Source organism: Lycorma delicatula, chromosome 3 (genome assembly GCF_047948215.1).
Source record: "Lycorma delicatula isolate Av1 chromosome 3, ASM4794821v1, whole genome shotgun sequence".
Classification (NCBI taxonomy): Eukaryota; Metazoa; Arthropoda; class Insecta; order Hemiptera; family Fulgoridae; genus Lycorma; species Lycorma delicatula.
In genome coordinates this window covers 111,281,713-111,307,200 of record NC_134457.1, presented here as the reverse complement: position 1 = coordinate 111,307,200, position 25,488 = coordinate 111,281,713, and the positions used below count along the sequence as shown (strand labels likewise).

At 29.2% G+C, this 25,488-nt stretch overlaps 1 protein-coding gene across 9 annotated transcripts in view; it reads right to left on the bottom strand.

Moving 5' to 3' along the window:
* CaMKII (Calcium/calmodulin-dependent protein kinase II) overlaps positions 1 to 25,488 on the bottom strand; it is a 724,082-nt gene that overhangs the window by 326,915 nt on the left and 371,679 nt on the right. For all 9 annotated transcript variants that reach the window (XM_075360384.1, XM_075360386.1, XM_075360388.1 and 6 more), the window contains exon 3: positions 3,973 to 4,032. In XM_075360384.1, the coding sequence (XP_075216499.1) occupies positions 3,973 to 4,032 (60 nt within the window). The remainder of the gene's footprint in view (positions 1 to 3,972; positions 4,033 to 25,488) is intronic.

The window sequence follows — 25,488 nt, the reverse complement described above, 5'->3', positions numbered from 1 at the left end:
AATTTTAAATCGATTATTATTATTAAACTATTATTATTATTTTATCATAATATTGTTTTCGTTGGGAAAGTGGCAAGAAGTTTGACGTGATAAAAATATAACAATTTAGCGATAAAAACTTTTGATTATTATTATATAGATACCAATTTTTTACTTCCTTGTACGAAGTAAAAGGAAGTACAAACTTATGATCTCGAAAAATTTCGGTTTTAAGATTTCAACGGAAATATCCACTTTGACCATCCCTGAATACATTTTGACTAGTTTCGGCGTGACGTCTGTACGTACGTTACGTATGTATTTTGCATAACTTAAAACCGATTAGCCTTAGGATGATGAAATTTTGGATTTAGGACTGTTGTAACATCTAGTTGGATGATGAAATTTTGGATTTAGGACTGTTGTAACATCTAGTTGTGCACATTCCCTTTTGACTGCAATCGACTGGACCAAAAGTGTCCAAAAAAGTCCAAAATCCAAAAAAATTGGATTTTAAACTTTTTCTTAACAGCAGCAATAAGATCTCATTGAGAGATTTTCAATGATGTATCATAAGTGGCACTTAGTTTCATTGGTTCAAGTTACAGCCAAATAAAATCTTAACTAATGAAATAAACAATAAATAATAATTCAATAAAACAATAAAAAAAGAATATGAATAAATATCATAAGTTATTAATGAAATAAAATTTTATGTACTTTTCGTTTTACAAAAATGTGTATACGTAATTTAATAGGTGTACAAGGAAGTCATGTGGTGTCCACATCAGATTTATTTTTAATATATATTTGTAATATAAAAATGTTATTGAATCGAAATAATACACAAGCTAGCTATTATATTGATTTTCTGAACGAATTAAATTAAATTAAAAGTATAGAATGTGAACGCGTCTAGTGGATAGAAAATGGTTTATCCGGTGAATCACTATTGTGCAATCACCTAGTTCAACCTAACAATATTGTACTCCACAACCCCCACACTCCAACTTAAAGATGGAACTAACTGTAGCTCTTCGTTGACTGGCAGAGATTTATTTATAAATAATCAACTTTAGGAATAAATTTAATTTATTATATTTTTTCTTCTCTTTAAGATTTAGTAAAACATAAATGTTTGAAAATATTAGTATCTAAGCAAACAAAAAATTAATAATTATCTTTGACAATTTATAATAGCAATATACTACTAATATAATAATGCTTAGGAAAGAACCAAAAGTGAAGTTTTATAAGATAATAGCGCAAGTCCTATACGGAAGTGAATCGTACATGATAATAATCCATCATGATTATCTCCCATCCTTAAGGTAACAAAGTGACAGAATATAAAGATTTTGGCAGCAGAGATGAGATTTTTATCCAGGAAAAAGAGCATTACTAAAATTTTATCTCCAGAACTAAATAAAGTCCCAAATTAACGTACCTTAGTTCAAAAATTGATGCTGAGAAAAAAATATTATCAAATTAAAACTCTGTTTTAATTTTAGTAGAATATCAGTTGGATCTAATATTGATCCAAATGTAGGTATTTACCTATATACTTTCTAATTGAATGATATGCTCACGTTATTCAGTGTAATGTTGACAGTTAAATAAATAGGAAAATCTGTTTTCAAAGGATTCCCCATTATTTCACGACAATAACGTTGTAATATGACTGATAAAAAGTACTGATAAAAATAAATTTCACCTAAGTGATGTTTGATAGATACATACATATATAGTGTTATAAAAGAAATGGTTACAAATTCTCTCCGTTAAATATGAAAAAAAATTATACAGGATAAGAATGATTCACATATAAATCTGTTTTTACTAACCGATACATAGTAGTTTAGATTCACTTAAAATTAAAGATATCCATCCACACATTTAGAAAACATACGTAATTATGGTAAAAAATGATTAAATTTAATGAAACCTACTAGAAAAGTTTAAAATTTACATAAAATTAGATATTAAAAAAGTAACTTAGAATGTAAAAAATTGAATTATTTCAATAGAATTATTTGTGTTAACAGTTTATCCTTCATTTTATTTAACAAATAAAATAGTACAGAAATAAATAAAGATAATTAAACGTTCACGAATATACACAATTAGTACAGATGAATTAATACAAAAGTAAACTAAACTGCCAAAATTTATAACAGAGAATATTTTTTTAAATACAAAGTGAAACAGAACAGTGTTAACTATTTTAATTGTTTCCTTTTTAAATGGATTTTTTTTTACAGATGGTTTCTCTAAATTATACGCAATATAGAAAAAAAAGTAAAATTAAGAATTTTATAACATATTGTAAGCAGAATAGGTTTTTTTTTAGAATTTAAGATCATACTTATACGTGCTACAAGCAATATGAAAAATATTAATGTGAAATTAATTTTTAAAAGTTTTGAAAAATTTTTACCTAACGTAAAAATGATTATATATTTTATATTTTTATAAATAAATATATCTAATTTTTTAATTGATCCTAAAACCGATTTGGATATACAGAGTACAACTTTGGGATACAGCAATGTAGAGATTATTCAGCCCTTCCAGAATAAATTTGTGAAATGCATAACGCGGGTGCTATGGTTCGTTCGAAAACCCGAAATCTACGAGTACTTAGGGTTATCGTATGTTCGGGAATAAGTCAATCAACTGGAAACAAATAAAAAATAAAGCTTAACGACCACGTGAACCATCTAGCTGTAGCCTCTTGGCCAATGGCGAAGATTTTAGACTGTTAAAACGGTTACATGTATTAGACCTAAGAACCTAAATAGTGATAATCAGGACGAGGCTTATATCATTTGATTTTTCAATGGTCAAGATTATTTATCTGGAATCATTTGTTCTTATGTTACTTTTTATGAATTCTAGTACATAGCTGTGTTGACTTCATCATTGTATATGCTATATCTTTGATTTATTATAGATGTTTTTTGAGTATATTTAATTAAGACGTTCCAGAAAACTCCTTTACACTTGCTTATTGTGATGATATTTTTTATGATTTCTGAAAAGTGAATACGATTTGAGATAAAAAAAAAAATTAAAAATATCTATACAATTAATAAAATGATAATTGGGGTCGTCCCTGTGCGCGCATCACGCAAAAATTATTGGACAGATCTTAATAAACCTTTGCAGATTTATACCTAGAGGTTTGGTCATTATCTCTACTTAGATGATATTTCAAATGGGGATTAATATATTAAAGATACTCATTTATCAAGAAAAAAAAATTAACGCATATTTGTAAAATACTTAATATTTTATTAGTTTATTACCGGTATTATTTTACTTAGCATATATTAGCACATTAAACGAACTTTCATGTATGGTGATTTTTTATTTTGGCTGTCGATTTTGGATCGTTAAAAGTTAAAATAACATGCCTTCAAAAAAGAGAAGTAACCTTTTTTTATTATTCAAAGTCTGCTAAAAGAATGAGAATATTTTGGTCCTCTGAAACAGCTGAAGTGCATAATTCTCGGTTAGCTATGAGCGAAAGCGCTACGCTCAGACTCGAGTTGAAGCTTCGTCTACAGAAGGAGCGTTTCAGAGATTCTACGTCAAGAACATGAGAAACATTGGAGGAATGAGAGCTTTTCAGGCTTTACGCTAAGACTCGAGCTGAAGCTTCGTCTACAGAAGGAGCGTTTCAGAGATTCTACGTCAAGAACATGAGAAACATTGAAGGAATGAGAGCTTTTCAGAGATTCTACGTCAAGAACATGAGAAACATTGAAGGAATTAGAGCTTTTCAGGCTTTAATTTTTACTTCAGGATTATTCTCATAATCCCCATCGTGTTCATTATGAAAATAACGTAAACAGTGGGGTGTGCAGGGGGGAAGCTCCCATGCTAGACGGTATGGGCGAGCAAAGCGGCCCTGACCGGCTAGTTTTAAATTATTTACACAAAAGTATTACAATAAGGAAATCTTATTAAAACAGGAAAAACGTTACTCACCAATATTTGGGTGTTGTAGCTTGCGACATATACGGGCTTCTCGTTCCAATTTTTGAAAATCTGAAAATATTAAACATAATTTATAAGTAAAACAAAAAATGAATAATATGATCATCATAAAAGATGGTAGGGTTTAAGACATAAATTAAATAAAAACAGATTTATAACAGTTACAATGTTTTATTTGTCAAATTCTCCATCTCAAAATAGTTTTATTACATTATCAATAAATTTAATTTTGCATCCCTTTGTTCGGCAAATTAATCGATATTCAGTTTGTCTATTCACGATTTATCTTCTAATTGTAACTGCGTCCGCATTCTTTTAGTTAAGGTGATTCGGGTAACTTAATTTTTGCAAGATGTTAAAACAATTTTTTTAACGAATCGGTTAAGAAAAAATCACAAGAATCAGATCCAAACTTTTTGGAGGCCAGAATATAGTGCCTTCTAGGGCACTACATTTTTGCCTCAAAAAAAGTTTTAATTTAAAGCATGGCAATCCAATGCAACAAAAGTGGGGATTCGACAGCTTGTTGAAAATAAATTCTAAGTACATTTTCAAGTCCATTCTTTAATCATTAAACAAATTAAGATTAAAATTCGCTATAATAATCTGTTTAGCTAAGAAAAAAGGCCCAATTGCAAAACTTTTCCTTAAACCACATCAAACATTAACATTGTGTATCACGTGCTTTTTCAAAAACTATATCTCAATTGTCCCATACCCAATACATAAATTTTCTCCTATTAACATATTCATTTACGCGAAACGTATCTTCATTCGTAAAATTACATAATTTAAAAATGATTCGTTTTCAACATTTTTTTGAAAATTTTAACAGCGAATTTTCACATGAGTTTTCACAATTTCATAAAAAATTTATTATTTACAATTTTAACGGCAAACTAAAAGCTTTTCTGTACCAGAAGATTTTATTTCTTGTTTCAGTTAAATTTTTGGTGCGTACAACTGCAATTTTTAACAGAGGAGAAGCGTAAAGATAATAATGTCTTTGCAAGTAGTTCGGAATATATTTACATAATATAACGAAACAGCTAATAATCGACGCATAATTTTATATTTTTTTGAACTAATTAAGCACCATGTTTGTTTTGCATACTTATTTGTATTTTAACAATTAAAATAAATTGATTACATTTCAATGAAATAATTATGAACTGTGTAATAGTAACAGTAAATTCCCTCCCCCAACTGTCAGTTAAATTAATAAATTGAACTAAACAATAATTTGACTCTATTATATCAAATATTAAATGAAAAGAATTATTTGCTCTTCAATTAACAATATGTCCGGATGGATGTTTTCCGGGTTGGTAGTTTTCCTATCCTACCCCTACTCTAAACGTTAATTCCTTCAATATTCTATACGTGTTTGTGATAAAATCATCATGTTCGTTCATTTTTCACCCCGACGTGGAGTATTCTTTGAGACTTCGAAGGTTGGCTCTAGCTTCTGCAGCTTGATTTCCCACTACACCCAGAGCTGCAGAACACTATACACATAATACACTATACCAATAATACTACACAAATTACAACATATACCCATACACAACTACACAATAACAACCTACACTGTTTCTTCTTATACTGACACTCGGTCATGTTGCGACATCTTACGAAACGCAACCGTAACTCAAGGTGGAAACTATCATGCCGACGGATGAATGGCTCTACGTAATGAGTCTCGAACGATGTCCTCTGGGCACCAGGGCGAACCCAGTTACATCTAGCTCTAACTCCAGTACGCGTGCGCTCTGCTGGAGTGGTCCGTTATATCGCCGGTACTCGTGAGACCAAAATTTCAAGTCCACAAAAAAATTCTATGATGGTTGGTGGTCCATCTGAAAAAACTACCAATTTTAGTCTTGTGAAGAGCCTTGTTTGACGAGGATAATACCCTAGTATAAGATACTAGTAATTATAAAAACATCCGAATTTTTGTTATCTGCAATAATCAGGAAGGTGCGATAAGCAGGAGTAAACACAGTTGGCGGTAAGCCATTTAATAAGCTTCCTGTTAAGGGAGCCCTCGCAACCACTCCCTATGGGATGTCATCTACGGAATCCCAGCCTTCTAAATCTCCTCCTCCATCACCTCATTTACTGGAATATATGGTTGAGGAATCGCCTGACCTCAGAACATTGGAGTTCTTTAAAATAATAAGTTCAAAAAAGAAAAACCGGAATACGTACAACTAATTTTTTTTTCATATTTGCCTGCAATTGTATATCTATATCTACCTTTATTTATTAATATTATTTAGTGGTACGTTAGAGGTCTTCGGTCCCGCATTGAAGATTAAAGTATTGGCGCACTCATATGAACCACTAATCATGGGCTTCCAAGAAATACATCTTCTACAACAAGAACCAGTAACACTCATAGGCTATTTCTGTGAGAGATACGACTGTCTAGTAAACAGAGAGTGATGGAATTGCTATTTTAATGAATAATCAGGTGTCGGCTACAAGGATTTCACATGACTAATTAATAGAATAAAAATAATTAAATAAGTCTTGTTTTGACTTTTTATGAATACTCAGTAATGATCTACGTGAATCTAAATGAAGTTTCATTTGTTTTTTGTTTGGGATACAGTACCAGGCCTATGTAAATGATTCTTCTGTACCTGGATCAGTAAAACGGGTAGTTATTTTGATTTCATGACTAGCTCTTTTTTTTTAATTTTTTGACGCAATGTATCATTTTATCTACCTTGATCTCTGTTAATCGTTTAAAGCATAATCAATCAAGAGCAAAGCAATACTTCAAAGCGAAAATACTGTCAGAAATTAGAAATTAATAAGGTCAAAAAAAAATAGCGTAAATAATAATACTATGAATGCATTATGAACATCAAAATACAGATAAAAGACAATAGAGTATTATTTATAAATTATTAATAAGAAAAAATTCGCTTCTAAAAAAGTACGGAGATTATTTTGAAAAAAGTATATAACAATTTCAGAATGTTAAATTTTTTTAATTAAAAAAATACAATATTTATTCATTTTAATTAATATATCAACAAAATTTAAAATAATAATCATATTAAATATGCATTGCAGAATTTCTAGATAAAACATTTTGGGTAAAAGTGGGGATTTCAGTGTTTGATGTAGTTTATATGCAAATTACGGACGTGTCCAGTATAAGTAAAAGGCGTATATAGAAGTTCATAGTTTATGGAGCATGCATTTCCGGTCCATTACTTAAATTCGTATGTACGACAGATCAAAGAAAAACAAAAGAAAAAAAGGTCGATATAGAAAATATAGAATAAGGAATAAAACCGTGTGTAATTTTTAACTTGTACTCAACATGTTGATCCTCGCACTTGCGTTTCTCTTCAAATCACTTGTTCGTTGCCAACTTAAATATTTTACCCTCATCTGGAATTATCGCAAAATATTGTTTCTATACAAACAATTTTCTGTCTTGACTTTTACAAATTTCAACATCTTGACAAACGACTTAAGTTAATTTATAATTTTCCAGTAAATCAAAGTAGCATGTTACAACATGCATGCTACTTTGATTTACTATTGTTTTATAAAGTATTACATGGATATAATCCTGTGTCATATGAAGTACATTTACGTATTTCCCTACGGAATAATATAAACTTTTGCCCTTTTATTTGCAATATGCAATTTATTTTACCGATGGAGAAAAGAACTATACTGCAGTAGACAATTTCCAGAATACAAATTTTTTTCAACAAAGAATTTTATTACATATTTTAAATGTGTGTTACAGAATTGTTGAAAATTATAATTGTAACTCATCCTTAGAGATGGAACTATATAACTGACATACTACACCTGCTTCTGCTTGTCACTAGTTAAATATAAAAAAAATTTTTTGAATTAGTTTACAAAGTCTTTGAATCTACAAAAAAAAAGAAAAAAGAAAGTTATTAAAATTATCACTATCAAATTCTAGTATAAGCAGTTGAATTTTATACGTATCTGAATACTAGACCGTGGATACCGGTGTACTTTGGTGGCTGGAATTCAATTAACCATACGTCTCAAGGAATGTTCACCTGAATCTGTACAAAACTACACCTCAATTACATGATGTTCATATTCTCCTCATCACATTGTGTTGTCGGACAGGAAGTTGCTTATTCTTCACTAATAGAATAGATTAACGCTCAGATTAGGAAAATAAAATTATTATTATTCTTCTTTTAAATAATTATAATAATAAAAAAATTATTTAATTTATTTTTATTTCAATAAAATTTATTTTTTTTAATATTATTCCTGTGTACACTACAATTTAATTTGAAACGGTTTTTTGTACTATATTAACACACATGGGGGATTGTAGCAGGAAAGGTTTTTAACTACAATTGAAATAAAATAAAATAAATTATCATTTTTATTAATTTTTTTCCAATAAAATCAGTTTTTATCAATTTTCATCATGATAATTAACCATATAATACAATGATAATGGTTGTATGGGTTTATTATGATAATGGTGTTATATCATACCATGATAATGGTAATTTATATTATGGTATTAAGATCATTATATAATACCATGATAATACAACCATTAATTAATGGTAGAATTTTTTCTTTTTTCAAATTCTTCTCTTCACAAGTATAAGGCAAAAACTTATTATGTTACCTTCCTCCTTTTATCATCTGTAAACTAGTCTCTTCTTTTCATCAGCCATTCCAGGTTTTTTCTACTTTTTGGATTATACTCCTAACTTATACGCAGAATTCTTGTTGTACTCATGTGCCTTATATGATCTAATCGTCTCCATCTATACTCCCTAACCATCTCCATCAAAGACGTATACCAAACTCCCCACAAACATCCTCATTCCCTTTCCTATCAAGTCTGGTATACCCAGCAACCGTCCTTAGAAACCTCATTTCAGCATCTTGCAGCCTATGTTCATCAATACTTGATGATTTTCAAGTTTCCCCACTACACAAACAACTAGGCACCGATAACACCCACAGATCTTAAATAATGTTTGTTCTCACTTCATTCCTTAAATAGTACCTTAAATAGTAATTCTCTTAATAGTACCATCCAGCCAATTAAATTGCCTAATTTTACTATTATATCAACTTCACCCAAGTATGATATATACCTCAAAAATGAAATGATATTCCTGTTCTATTTTGCTGCGTCTGTCTTTAAGAACAATCTTCTAACTAATGGGACATGTTCCACAAAATGCCATTACATCAGATCTTACTGAAATCATTACTATCCCTTAGTCATACTTTGTACCTCATTCAAAGCACGCTGTAGAGTGTCTTCTTTATCCGTTGTAATAACCTGGTTGTTGCAAAAGCAAAGTTGGACGCTCCCCCATTCTCAGAAATCCCAGACGTAGGAAAGCAAATATTTAATCCACTCACGTAACACGCCATCTATATACAAAGAAAACATTATAGAGGCTACATCTCTGTCTTAATCTTCTATTTACAACTTCCAACTTACTATTATTCCCCGCTATACATATCTTTGAAACCGTGTACGTACATACATTTAATTACCCCTATTAAACGATTCGGAATCTCTCTTTTCTTTAAAATATCTAACATAACTGTTCTACATAGAATATCAAACGCCTTAATATAATCTACAAAAGGTTCTCTTTATTAAATTCTCTATTCCCAATTTGCTTCCGAGAAAACATTATCTGAACAACATCTCCTGGCTCTAAAGCCAGATTTGCTCCTCCATCAAAACTACTTCAACTAAAGGCCTCAATTTCATCGTCACAATTCTAGAAAATATCTTGTAATGCCACATCCAGAAGACTTATTCCTATATAGTTCTCACAATCTGATCATCCTTTTTTAAAAATAGAACAAATAACTGCCCCCAACCAATCTGACGGTATGCTCTCCAACAAATATTAATGAACCTTAAAAACCTCAACCTAAAAGACTGATGCGCTTTTAAACATATCAGCCTTTAACCCATAAGTTTCACAAGGTTTCCTTTTCCTCCTACATTTTAGGGCTTCTCCAATTCCCCATTCTGAATGTCATCAACGAATGAAAAATCACGTGAATTTTGATTATTTACAGTTCTCACTTCCTCTTCAACTACCCATAAATTCTATCCATGCCATTCCCCGACGATTATGTATATCATTTACCACATCTGAAATATACTTGTCCCAACTCTCTTGCTGGGTTTTCGTAGTTTTACTTCGCACAACATTAGCTAGCCTGCGATATTCCTGCCTTGCTTCATCCGTTGTAGTGGCTATAAGGTGTTTACAAGCAATGTTTTTCTTCTTAACTGCCTCCTTCATCTCATCATTCCAACATCATCTGTTTAATGTAGAACACACATCACTCAATAATGCAACAAATCTCCACAGTTAATTTCTACAATGCTACATGTATAACACAGTACCCTTGAAAAATTTCCATACATTATTTCTAAACAAATCCAAAGAAGTTTTAAAAGCACTTCTTTGCACTTTGCTAGTGCTTTCTTGTCCCATACTAGGCTTCTGACATTTTGGTAAAACCCAGATTTTGTTTTAATTTTTTCACCTTTTCTTTTCTTAAATTGTCATCTTCTATAAATACTGTGTCCAAATGTATAAATTCCCCCATCTGTACCTTTTATTACCAATGCTTTTGACAAAAAACAAGCAGCATTTGATAAACTGTCTATGGTCAAGAGGTGTGGAGAATTGACCAGTTCTTTTCTCCTTTAAAGTCATATGTCTGAAGGGGAATTACGTCGGGAGGACAGGCTTTATAAGCCTAGCCTTCCGCGGTCGGCCCATGAAATGGGTTCGATAACGCTGGTTTAACAACGGATTGGAATGCAATTAAATCCGTCTTAAATTCACTAAAATAATAATAGACAAAACTTGAAAAATTAGATCCGAGATTAAAAAAATAACCCTTTTAAAAACAAGCCCGATTAGAAAGATCCAGCAGCAAGGGACTCTGTCCAGGTTCTGCGATAAAGTAGGGAGTAATAGACTCCTGCCAACTTTGCATTCCATTCCATTCCAAAGTCATAGAAATAATTTTAATATTTACCACGATTTAAAAGATAATATTTACAGATACAAATGTTTAAAGATACAAATACTTATTATTTTTTAAATTCTACATAGGACTTTAAACTATTGTAATCGATGTATACTTATCTGTTTTTCTTTTGTAGAGCTTAAATTTATGTTACTGTAAAGTAATGAAAGAAACTCATAACTTAATGGCTGAAAATAATTTTTAGAATTGATCATAACAGTCTTCCTCTAAAAGTAATTTTCTTTGTATTTATTAATGTTTAGATTCAATAAAGCTTAAAAATTCTTTACTATGAATACTCTTTTATAGTTTTTTGAGGTAGGGCCCCCCTACCTCACACAAACCCGCTACATCACAGACTGAAATTTTAAACAAACTATATGTTGCTAAGGTACTGCATTAACAATAAGAGATTTATGAATTTTTTTAATTTATTTTATAACTAAATTTTACTAGGCATTTTTTAACAATTAAGTATTTTTGTAGATATCTAATTTAAAAGATTTTAGGAACTTTATGACTACTAATAATCACACTATAAAAATAAATCGTCTTTTGAGAATGGATTTTTTAATATGTTCATTGTGAACCTTCACAAAAATCATTTAAAAGTTACGTTGAATCATTGTAATTCAACGTAATTCCAATCTTAAAAGAACATTAAAATTTTTAGAACTATGGGATCGGATCATACCTTAATGAGTATAAATGTACAGTATCATAAACACACACTCGCGTGCATATATATATATATATACACACACACCTGGTGAGCAACTTATAACTTTTTAAGACTTATGACTTTACCAACTTCGCCTGTCAAGTCATTCAATATTATTTTTAAAAATAAAGTAGCCTTAAAAAGTAATTATACGTTCTTGTACAATTTTTTCGTGTTCTTAACTCTTTTAATAAAATTAATAATATACACCAAATTAGTTTTATTTAAGTTGAGATCGAGAAAGCAAAAAAAAATTTCAGAATTTTAAAAAATTTGAAAGCTAAGTCTCAAGGGAGATTTTTTATTGATATGATTATTACCAAAATAAGACTTAAGTACAGAGATTTACAAATTTTGAATAACTTCATTTCGTCAGTCCCCATCATTTACTAAAGGTTTTACAGGATAATGATTTATTTTTATAAAAAGATATAAAACATTACTCTTAGCCGTACGTAACAACTTCATATAAAATAGTAACAATGGCAAAACGTAAAATTATACGAAGTAAAATATTTTGATATGGATTTTTTAATAAACGAAAAAATAACAAGCAAAAAGTTTAATTCTAAGATTTAAAGTATTTAATTAATATAAAAATCAGGTTCAACAATATATTGAAAGTAAAATATTTTAGTAAAATTAATACTTAAAATAAAATTTCAAAGATCTATTTCATTTAATCTGGTGGATGCCTAATTTCAAATTACAAAAATGTTCCCACATACTTATTTTTAAATTTGATTCTTTTTATGTCTTTTCAGTTTTATAAGTGTATTTTGTTCCAAAAAATAACAAAACCATATTTTTTCGGAAGTTTTTTGGAATAGTTGTTAAACGTTTACAAAGTTACTTCTGAAAATGGTAAAAATATTTTACTTAAATCTTACTGGTAAATTTTTTTAATTTTAACGCTTTTTTATTGGTAAAAGTTTCAGAAATGCGGTAAAAAATTATACACCGCAAATTGAAAGATTTTTAGTACAATCGTTAAAGTGGATCTTTAACGAATAAATTCAAAAAAATATTTTTGCCATAAACGAGACAGCCTAAATAATTTATGCTCTAATATAATAATGAATTCCAGTTAATATTTCAAGTTTCGTTAAAATTGTCAAAATATTTATTTTTCGTTCTCTAAGAGATAAAATTGGATATTTTATTTCACTATTATAAGTAATAAAATGAATGTCTTGAAAAGATATATTCTTAGCAGGATACAGAAATAACTTCAATCGTGTACTCGTACATATAAGAAAAATTACGCTATTCGTTTGATATTCTGCTTTGTTTACTACATTTAAACTGAGCAGAATGTGAGTAAATAATCAACAATATACACCAAATCACAACATATGCACTTTGCGTTCGGAAAGTCGCTGTGCAGTACGCTTTAGAATTACGTGGTGCATTCTGTTCTTTTGGCGTTAGGTTGGTTGTTCTTTAGTTTCGTCGGTTGTTAAGTTGTAACAGAACAAGCTACGTTTCGTTTCGTGTTGTTTCGTTTATCGGAATCAATAGTTGCGAGAAATGTAACGGTTCTTTCGGTCTTTCAATAGTATGTATTTTCTCGTTAAACACGTCTTTCGTGAAGGTGACAAGAATACTGATATAGTGCAGCACAAGTTTTCTGAGAAGTTTCTAAATACTTCTGTTCCTCACCGCAAGGGCAATTCGAATACTTATCAAAACATTTCGGGTAACAGGCAGTGTTGAGGATTTGATCAAAGTGAAAGATCACCTAAACTTAACATGATATTTCGAATGCTAAGTTCATCAAAGTCATTGCGTAAGTTAGCACAGCAGTAAGATATCGGACTTGCTACCGCACATAACGCTGTAAAAAAAGAATAGAAACTTTTCCCCTGTAAAGTAATGCGTGTTGAAGAACTGTAACCTGCAGATCATTCCAAAAGACTAAATTATTGTCAATGGTTTAAAAGTTTTATTGGCCAAAGTTTCGTAGATATCCTCAACATTACGCTGTTTACAGATGAAGCGTGTTTTCATCTAGGAGGGTATATTAATTTATAAAATACACGACTGTGGTCAACAACTTACCCCCAAGAATTAAACAAACAATCTTTGCACAAAGCGAAAATTGGAGTCTGTATTGGTGTGAGTTAAACATTGTGAGTCCAATATTTTTTGAAAAATACAGTTAATATTAATCATAATTATGCTGTTTTAACAAACTTCATTACTCAGTTAACAGAAGTGGAGATCAATCACGGTTGGTTGCATGGTTCCAGCAAGATGGCTTCACAGCACACACATCTAAAAACCGGTTAATAGCTTTTTACGAAATGCTTTTGGTGAGCGAATCATTTGGATCAGTTTGTTGCCTGCATTATTGCCCGATCTGACTCCCCCAGATTACTTTCAACGGGTAGCAGCGAAACAAACTGTATATAACAACAGACCACGTACGATTGACAGACTAAATACCTCATAACGGCGTACATACAGGTCGACAGGACAAAGTTCATATTCGTGGAGGACCGCAGCACTGTTGTTTTGTTTGGCTATAGATAGAGATGGAGATTGTACATGAGTACAGTCCTAAATAAGAAAGTACAGTCCTATTGAACAAAATGACGTGCTTGTCAATCCGTTCTATTCAAGAAATCCATTTAAAACAGATTACTGTATTTTCTGAAACCTGTTTTTCATTCTGATTACGGTAAAAATACAATTACAAATATTAATTTACATTACTGTATTCATAAATGAAATAAATTTTACCTGCAATTAATTACAATAATTTATTTAAGTAAACGTTTTCACTAAATGATACCGTAGTTCACAGCATTACATTCAAAGCTGATAGTAATAATTTGGACATATAGGCCTACAGAATCGCAACAAGTTGGCTATAGCTGCGGAATAAAAAATAAAATAATATTTTTATAATAATTTACTAAATAATTAAACGATCATTACTTTTATGTAATACGATACATTACCTTCATGTAGTCCTTAAACAGTTTCGTCTGCAATTAATAAAAAACTAACAAAGAAATGTACTTACGTACATTTTTTATTATTGAACAGGATATTTCAAACAGTTTTGTTTACAACACTTATGAACTACCACAAGTTAACTTATCAAATTTCACATGTATACCTGTTATTTTTACCTTAAGTTAATCCATTAATTACACTTTTGATTCTTCGGTCTAGTTCACTGATGTTGACACCTTCGTTGTATGCCCTGTGCCTTTGACAAAATCCCCAAAGAAAGACATCGATTGGCGTAACGTCAGGGGATCGAGGTTGCCAGGGAATTGGTTTATCAAGGCCAATCAAAATTGAAGAAATTGTTGATACTGGTAGTTCCTAACGTGTAAACCCAAGTGTGGTGTTGTGCCATCTTATTAAAAGTAACCGTTGGGTTGCCGATGTTCAATTTGTGATACTGCAAACGTCTGTAATATGTCTAGATAACTAGCACTAGTAACCGTTGGCGCGGAAGAAGAATGGTTTGATCACTTCATAAGCAGTCAACACACTCCAAACGTATATTTTCATACGTTGTGTTTGTCGAATGGCATGACGGTTCTCGCTACCTCAAATCCGACAATTATGACGGTTAACATGACCAGTATTGAAAGTAGCTTTAAGATTACTTTTTCAGAAAACAAATTATCTTCGTTCACTTTATCAAGAATGTCCAATGTAAAATTGTAACTGCGAGGTTTATTGTCATCATCAATTGCATGTACCAGTTGAATTTTGTTGGAACAGAGTTTATACAAACGTTTAATAGAGTCTTTATTAGGAGAACCACGTCCGTACTCTAAAATAAAACGACTAAGAACAGTAATAACAGACCTGCTTTCATTAAACCATAGAAGCACGTTGCTTTCTCGTGCACAATAATCATTGCTCAACTGAAGACCGCCCTATCGTTACATCGCGCCGGAGTGTTCATTCAAGATCATTAGTGACTCTAGTTCCTACACTAATATTTGCAATAAATCAACTCGCCTTACATAGCTTTGTGCATTTTTTATTATTAGCTCTAAAATGCGCTGAATAATTTATATCCACATATCTAGTAGTATCCACTACTAGATCTACTATATCTAGTAGTATCCACTACTAGATATGTGTTTTTGTGTGCTGCAGTTAATTAATGAGAAGTTAGTCTATCCTACTAAAAAACAAAAATTTTTTTAGGTAATCATTATCTAAATTTTTATCAAATAATTTAGTTACACCCTCAAGAAATGCAACTATGATAAAAACGGATGAAGGAAATGAGCCGGAATCTTGTTTTTATTCATTGTATAAACTACATTTACTTTTCGAGAATTTTACTAATAGAGCGTTTCGAAAAAAGATTTCTTTAAAATTCTAAATTCTATAGTTGCAATGAATGGCTTCTTTACTTACATAAAATGTACGTTAATGCCTAAAATGCTTACTGTCGCAGATAAATTGTTTTCCTCTTACCAAAGACAAAATCACTTTATAAAATTCTTTGCTGGGCTTCTTTCTATCTTTTTAGAAAGTTTTTATCTGTTATAGAATGTATAATTTTAAAAAATTTACTTGAAATAGAATTTTAAAAAAATCATGTGAGATAAACAAGAACTATACAGAAGGAATAAGTTTAGGTGAGTTTTCCGTTTTGTTCAGATTTCCTAAATATTAACTGTTTAAATTTTCAATTCTGTTTGAAAACATTCTAATTGTATTCACTATTAAACAAAGTTAATACAAAAGTATTTGCTTTAATTGTAAAAATTATACTGAATTTTGAAAATAAAAACATTCATTAGCCTACTATTTGGAGTCTATCTAATAGAAAAGCGCTTTGTTTAGTCCGACATATAATATAAATGTAAAATACCTTACTTCATGAATTTTTCAAGCAGATTAGAATAAGTAGGTACTTACTTACTTCTCTACCGTTTTCGAGAGCTTCTTCTACAATAAAATTAATCAATTCTTTAACTTGTCAATATATACACATCTATTCAACGTGAAATTTTGGATTCTTTTAGTTTTTCACTTCAATTAACGAATAAAAGAAAACCCATGGAACCGTTTTAAATCATTTTAGACGCTTCTATATTAACTGCACATTCGTTTATTTTATTTAATTTAAGGAAGGGTTTGGTTAATTAAGGTGAAAATTAACAATTTACATCCCTCAGTTAGCCATAACACGCAACCTGATAGAATCGAGGATGGTAAATACTATATATTAAGTAGTATTTACCATCCTCGAAAATGGTGGACCTTAGGAACAACAAACTTAATGTAAGGAATGATGTGGTTTCCTATATTATCTTCTTTACTAAGCCAAACATGCAGTATCAACTGCACGTTTGGTCTGAATGTCAATCACACCAAAATGCAGGTGATATTCACTCTTAGTATCTCTTACTCGTTTATTTGCATTAACTGGGTAATGAAACATCGATACTCTCAGAGTACGAATCTGTAATCAATTAATTATCACTTGAACCTCAAATCCTTAACATGATTCACTGTGATAAAAAATACTAATACAGGAATTGTAAAATAACAAATTAATGTACTACTTTATGTAGTAAATAATACAATGTATTATACGATACTTATCAGCCTCTTTAATCAGTTCGAGGAGATATTAATTGGTATGTCATACAAAAAATGGTTTGAGTGGATTATGGCACTTTGATCATTTTAATCATCCTTTTTTAGTTAAGATTAAAATAATTGCACAATTTTTTTTTTAATTTTAATATCCTCTTCCAGCATAAATTATAACCAACATAAATTAGATTACTGGAATCTACATAATACATTTTGGTCACCTGAGAGATGATAATATTTTGAAAGAGATAATGGAAATTCATTAATAAAAACGTTTTAAATAAAATTTTATTTAGACAAATTGGCTAATCAATTAAAAAAGATGATTCAAGATCGGATATAAAATAAAAAAATGATAAACTGTACCCTGTATTACAAAAAATATATAGTTAAGAAGATATCTCATTGCCACTATCAGAAGATGGCTTTGTAACTTAACGCCATTTATATAATATATACTCTGTAGCAGAGGGATAAGAAGATTGGTTTTCTTAAATATGTTTGCTATTATTTTCAGCTTTTTAAATTTTCCATAAAAATCATATATTTATATTACTCATTTTTTGTCAATTTTCTTTTTTTCATTTGGTGTTTAAAAACCAATATTAGTTTTACTGCCAATTTATTATTCAATGAGTATCATATAAAGCAAGATTCATTTCTATTCACGATTTAACTTACGAGAAATAGCAGTGCTTTTCAGAAAAAAAGAAGCAAACTTCCTTTCCTTAAATTTATTCTACTTATAAAATATACATTTATCGTAAGTAAACAATTAGGAAATACTCGAATATGTTAGTAAAAACAAATCGTAATACATGAATACGGAGTAAAAATATTGTATTAATAATGAATGACAAAAATTTAATGTAATATTTTGATATAATTTTATTAAGAAAGATTTGGACCTATTCAGCTACCTTACTGTTTACACTTTTACAAAGCGAAAGTGTAACGCATAAAATTAGTTGAATGCGAGTGCTTTGTATTATTCGAATAGAACGAAAGTACTCGATGCGAAAACTTGTAAATAATTTTCTTTGTTTGTCTTAGTGTTTTACTAATTTAATGCATTAGGTCGACTTACGTAAAAAATAAGTCAACAAAGAAACGTTAGTAAATATGTAGGAAGTAAGTAGTAATCAAATTATTGTATAATAGCTTTAAGAAAGACATACTTAGTCATCGAATATTTAAAAAAAAAAAAAATGATTAATTCAGTATTGATAATCAAAGATAGAATTCTAATTTGATTCCTATAAACATGTTTCAATCTCTTAACAAATTACACACAAGGGATGATGGGCATAAGAGAGCGCCGAGTTGCTTTTAAGATCCCTTACCAATTACGTTGAGTGCCCAACGGCATTAGATTGGCTTTGAGAAAAAAAAAACCAATATTTTTTTTTTTATAAAAGATTTTGTGAAAAATAAATTAGTTAGTAAATGTACGAAAAACAACTTTTTTTCAGAATAAAATATACATACGACTTATCTTAAAATATACAGTTAGAACTGGAAAAAAAACAAAGCGATAATAAAAAAAATAATAATTTATAAAAGAAGAAATACGACTCTGATAGTAATAATGGATTATCCACGCTTCAAGAAAGTAAATTTCCTTATAGATTTATTTTAGAACGGACAGTTTTTTATTACATCATAAATCAAACAGTTTTTCGAAATCTCTTTTGAAATAAATTCTCTCAAGAATTTATAAGTTCATATAATTTTAGAAAGAAAGAAAAATCGCGTTTCTCAGTTATTACGATAAAAATAAAATACTTTTCCTTTACAGCTCATTTTTTAGGGCCTTTTGAAAATTATTAAGTCGCTTTAAATTTTACAATAATTTAATCAATCAGATGATTTTTCTATGCAGCAATGATTTGATTCTCTCAAATTATAAGTACAAGTAACGTTAAAAAGATCAGATTTAAAAAACTTTTTATTTTGTTTCAAAAAATTTAAGTTTTTATTGTTAAAATAAGTTTTATTTTATTCGATTAGTTTTATACAAAATCGTATCAGAAATGAATGAAAATCAGTATGTTTTATGGAAATATGATGCGAATTTGGTTCGTTACGTAATTGCAGTGAAAGAAGATAAAGCGTAAAGAGAAAAGTCCTCGGTAAAAGTAAAACAACTTGCCATTAACAGAACTGGATATAATCTTACATGCTAATGACTGTATAATATTTACATTACGCATCTTTTGTATTTCCTTATCACCCACCACATTCGAACTTCAAATGCTGTCGATTGTAGGTTTTTCCTATTATCCTCGTCTCTTGCTTAAAAAAATAATGTAATGTAATCGTATATTTTTCTCTATTTGTTAGAGCCTCGATATTTTATAATAAATTACATATACATATATATATATTTTTTTTTTGTAACATCATTGGTTTAATGGACTTTTCATTCAATTTTAGTCTCTAGGTATGTTGTCTTAAAAATCTCGTACATCCTTTATTCTCAATTATGTAATTCAGTCAATCATTTATATTCTCTATATTCTAGAACCAAGTTCATTAAACTCGGATGTTTTAATGTATAAAACATACAAATTTTCCTTCTTTACAGAAAAATTCTGCTGTGAACTTTCTTCTTCAGTTCATATATAAAAATTCTTTATTCTGTACTCGATTAGCTCGCATAATCTTTAGCAATATCCTGCGCCACCAAATTTTTATGTCTCTAATCTTCTGGCTTTTAAATTTGCTTTTGGCTTTACTGAGGTTCATGTTCTTCAAGTATTACATAAAAATATATTTAATGAATTTCTTTCTAACTCTCAACTCTATATTTTTTAAAACTAAAAGTTTTCTGCAGGAAACCTTTTTTTATTTTTGTCCGATTGCTTTTAATGTACTTGATATTTAGTCCATTCCAATTAATATTTTACCAAGTAAGTAAGTTTAAAATTTAGAAAACATTTATACTAAATTAAAATCCAAAAATTTGTTACCTGTTGTGAAAAAAAAATCATATTCAGTCAATTGTGAGTAATTAATTGATTTATACTTAAAAAAAAGAAGAAAAAAATTGTATATAAATAAAATCTTTCACAAAAAGAGTATTTTAAATGTGTTATGAAAAAAATTACTGTAGTTTTCTAATAAAGATTATAACAATGCTACTTTTTTCTTTTTTTAACATTGCGAGTGTTTTGGAGCTACTTACTACTTTCTTCATGCAAAAAGTACTTATGATGTTTATTTAAAAATGAACATGGGCATTTAGTTTTACATTTAAAAAAAAATAAACGTTATCGGGTTTTGGTTGAGGGTTTTTATTTTTAAATTTATTTAAATAACAATTTCATATAGGTTTATCTTTTGTAGAATAACAAAATTTGTTAACCTCTACGTAACACGTCCAGCAATTTTTATTACCTTAGGTAATTTAATTTTAGAATTTAACTTGTCATCTTATTTTCTGTCATATTTTAGAAACCGTATTTACTTTTAAATTGAATTTCTCCCGGAATTATTAAATTATTTTTACTGCGTATAAATATATTATTTTTATTTGTTCAAATTTAGCTACCAAAATTTGTTTTTTTTTTTACTTCCTTGTACGAAGTAAAGGAAATATTGTGATCGCAATATTTTGATAGTAAAAGTACTCATTTCAATGGAAATATCCATTTTGACTATCCCTGAATCCATTTTGAATAGTTTCGACGTGACGTCTGAACGTACGTATGTATCTCACATAACGCAAAAACGATTAGCCGTAGAATGTTAAAATTTTGGATTTAGAACTGTTGTAACATCTAGTTATACATTCCTCTTTTAAGTGCAATGACTGGACCAAAAGTGCCCAAAAAAGCCTAAGTCCAAAAAAATTTGGATTTTGGACTTTTTCTTAACTGCAATAATCAGTCCTAATTGAGAAATTTTCAACGATATATCATAAGTGGTACTTATTTTTATTGGTTCCAGAATTACAGCCAAATATAATTTTAATTAATGAAATATTTGGATCGTGCAAAGGGAAGAAACATCGGTACAAATCCCATTTCATTTCCTTTTTTTTAACTTTTTTTCTAATTTAAATATATTGATTTATTAATAATCATTAACACCTGATATTTTAAAAATTATATGTGATTTAATAGGCGTACAAGGAAGTCAAGTGTTGTCCACATCAGATTTTTTCCTTAATATGAAGTTTACTTTTCCGAAGACAAAAAAATATCACGATGAAATTAAAAGTACCAATTTTCATTTACTATCGACTTTAAGAAAGTGAAAAAGAAATACTTAAAATCAATAGTTAATGAATGTATGTAATGAATAATTCATTTAAATTAAATTGCTTTTTATGAGAAATCAAAATAAAATTAAAAAAACTCTCTTATGTAAATAAGAGTCATACAGCGTTATGCTCAAAATTTAACACAAATCAAATATTTTTCGTTTAGAATCGGTACGTAGAACAATAATAAAGTTAATTAAAGTAAGTAGTTAGTAAGTTACGTTTAATTTTGCTCAAGTAAATTTTTTTCTTTCTTAAGCTACCGTAGAAACAATTTTAATTAAAATAAACTTTTTTAAAAATTGGATAAATAACGGACAATACTCTTTTAAAATTTAATCTCTTATTTATAAAGAGCTCAGAAAAAAATATAATCCTTCTTGAATCTCGGAAGCGCACGTATAACAAACGGAGGTAAAACAGTACATGAATAAAACAAAATATTAAATTACAACAGTATATTTATAATCTCCTTACAAATATTACATCAATATAAAAGAAATTACTAAAGAAAATCTCTGTCTGATCTAATTAAAAAATATATTGCACAGTTCTGCGCAAGATCGACTTTTCGTTATTTTGGTTTCCACGTTCCAACTTGCGCCGATATAACGAACCACGCTTCAAACTTACCCCGCTCAAATTTTTTGACTTTAAATTGAGCGTAACTCAAGAACGACTCAATAAATTTTCATCACATTTTCACATACACAACTTTAGATATAGTACTACAACATATCTAAATTTTAAATTAATTGACCTAGTAGTTTTTGACCACAAAATTTTATTCAAAAATAAATAAAGTTTCTTATTTTTATCTATTATTTTATTTACACAACTTTATTATATATAACTGAATGGTATTTTCGTACTCCTTAAATCTCAAAACGTAAACAAAATCCATAATTTTCAACTCCCCCCCTACTCATACCAAGCGATCGAAAGCAACACCGTATTTTCTTCGAAAAGTCGATAAAAAAGCTATTTAACTTTCTCAATCATTTCATCCCATTTCCATAGTTAATTGTTGCAAGAAAAAATTAATAAATATTACAGTTAATATGAGTTTGTTAATTATAGGAAAAAATTCTAATTTATTAGAAACATAAAACATACAGTCTGTCTCTAAAGAAATATTCAAATCTATCAAAACTGATACAAAGTACTTGAAATTACTAAAAAACATTCTAAAAATAAATTTGTCAGTAGTTTAGAAACACAAAACATATGTATATAACTCAATTTTATAATTGTGTTAACGAATGTTACATATATATATATATATATATATATATATATATATATATATATATATATAAAATATATAATTTTTTTTTTATTCGACGAAATTAACAATTTCTATCCATATGAACCTATTTTACAGTAATAAATAAGGTAACCATATTTTTTACAAGAAAATCTTTATGTGATAAAATGTTTGAAATTGGTAGACAGAAAAAGATTCCACATTTTGATTATGTCAATATCAATTATTATTAAAAGACAACTTGATAGGTAATTAAAAAGTCGAGATCTAAAACCATTTCTTAAATATTTATAAATGGTACATTTACATAACTGATACTTAGATAATATGCATTATTTACAACAATATGTGCAATATTTACTTAATATTGCACAACGCAATGTTGTCTGATTATTTATTGTTTCCTTTATTAACTGTAAACTAAAAGAAAATCTAATATTATTATTATTAATAAGGTAAAAGATAAATAAATAAATAATATTGGATACAAATAATAAACTATCATGAAATTGCATAATTTGACTATGTTTGAATAAGAAGAAGGATATAATAGGCCAGTAAGAGACCTTTCAAGGGTAAATAATGACAAGGGTCAGTAAGGGAACAGGAATGAGTAAAGGTTATAAGGGTGGGAAACAAGGAGATTGATGACGTCAAAAACTGTCTTTTAGTAGAGGGGGGGGGGATGAGCTCTACTTCGCGCTCCATTGGCGCGCCGACGCGTTGATCACAAGTGTAAACAAAAGCAGCAACATAAATATCAATCAACTGTGCCACTACATGTACATGTCTACTGGTACTTCAGTATAACCCTTGCCTACTCGCATAGGATCGGCTGTCATCCCGACCGATCACTCTTTGCCTTTACCCTTACTATTGTACATTCAGCAAACATCGACAACACAATGTAACAAGGTCTAAAATTATCCTGAGCAATTCGCTAAGTGTTAGCCCTTCACTATCATGTTACTAATATAAAAGTCATTATAAATTAAAACATTCTGTTGGAAGTGCTTAATCTTCGAAGTAAAAAAATTGTGTAAATAAATTACAAAAATAGACAATAGTACTTCAAACATTGAAGATGAGGAATAATTAATTATCCAGAATCAAAGACATTTCTATTATTCGAAAAGATCTACTTACAATAACTGCTCAAGTATTACTTTAAGATTTAGCATACTTGCGTGTGCATATGTGTTTATTTTGCGATACTGGCACAGTAAAATTTGATAAGCAGATAAATTTGTCCTCGACGAGTTTTATTTAATTTTACACGAGTATTAGAAACTTGTTTTTTAATTTTATACCAAATGAAAATTAAAAGCTTCTTTGAAAATAAAAAAATAAGCGATTCAAGACAACAATCTAATTCTTAATTAGAAAATATTACATAATTATTAAACCTAGCATTCACGATTGTAATTTCTAAGTAATAGAAAAGTTATAGACGTACACATTTAATTTAAATTGAAGTATTCTTTAATAAATGAAATATTAAAAACAATATGGCTGCCAAGGTTTTTAAAACCGTTTATTTAATTTTGGTACCAGCTTGGTGGTTATAAAATTTGTTCTTTTTCCGTTTAGACTGAAAAAAAAAACAAAAAAAAATTAAACACTATTTATTGTAGTAACTTTTATCGGAAAACTAAGTGCGGAAGTTATATTATCAGCGATTCTACCAATAAAACAATAACATCCTTCTACTTCTAAACGGAATTAAATATTAAGTAATGAGCCGTGTACTGAAAACTTTCATTTATTTATCACTTTCTGTTGATAGATAAATAAACTAAACAGTTACTGTGAAAAAGTCAAATTGACGTTATTAAAAACTGCATGAGGAATACAAAGTATAACAAAAATTAACGTAATAAATAAAACAGAAGAAAAGAATATGGATGCAATAGAAACAAACAATTTTCAATTTTTAATTTTACCATAAACTGGATCGTATTACGTTTATTAGTAGGATCCTGTTGAAAACTGGTGCGACGATTGAAATATGTGCCCTTAATATTTCCACGAACTTAAATATACATGCAATTTATTGCCCTTATTGACCAAATATTTCGATTATTATATCTGGTATTATAACACAACAATTATTACGACCATAATAATGTGATTAAAATCGCGCTGTAATACCGCATACCACTCACGATGGCTTTCTCTACTACCACTCGAAGTAAAATTAGTACTGATTGGTCCGCCCCCTTCCCGAGTCAACATGTAGTAATCCACTACTCAACAGTCACCAATCACAATCGAACCGGCAGAACACACTTATAGCTTAATCCCTTCTTCACATTATTAATCACTCTAAAACTCACTCACGATTGGTTAATATTATATTACAACCACTCACGTAATACATAGAAAGAGATTATTACAAAATAATCTCGATCATATCAGTGGGACAAATTAATGCGATTTTAATTGAATTAAATAAAAAGTAGAACATTAATAAAAAGTAGACTATATTTATGTCTATATTTAGTGATTTTAACAAATAAGTAGATAAATCTGTGTAGTTTTTAGACATACTCTCCAGATCTAATCCTAACGTAACCCAGGCATCCTAAACATAATTAATTT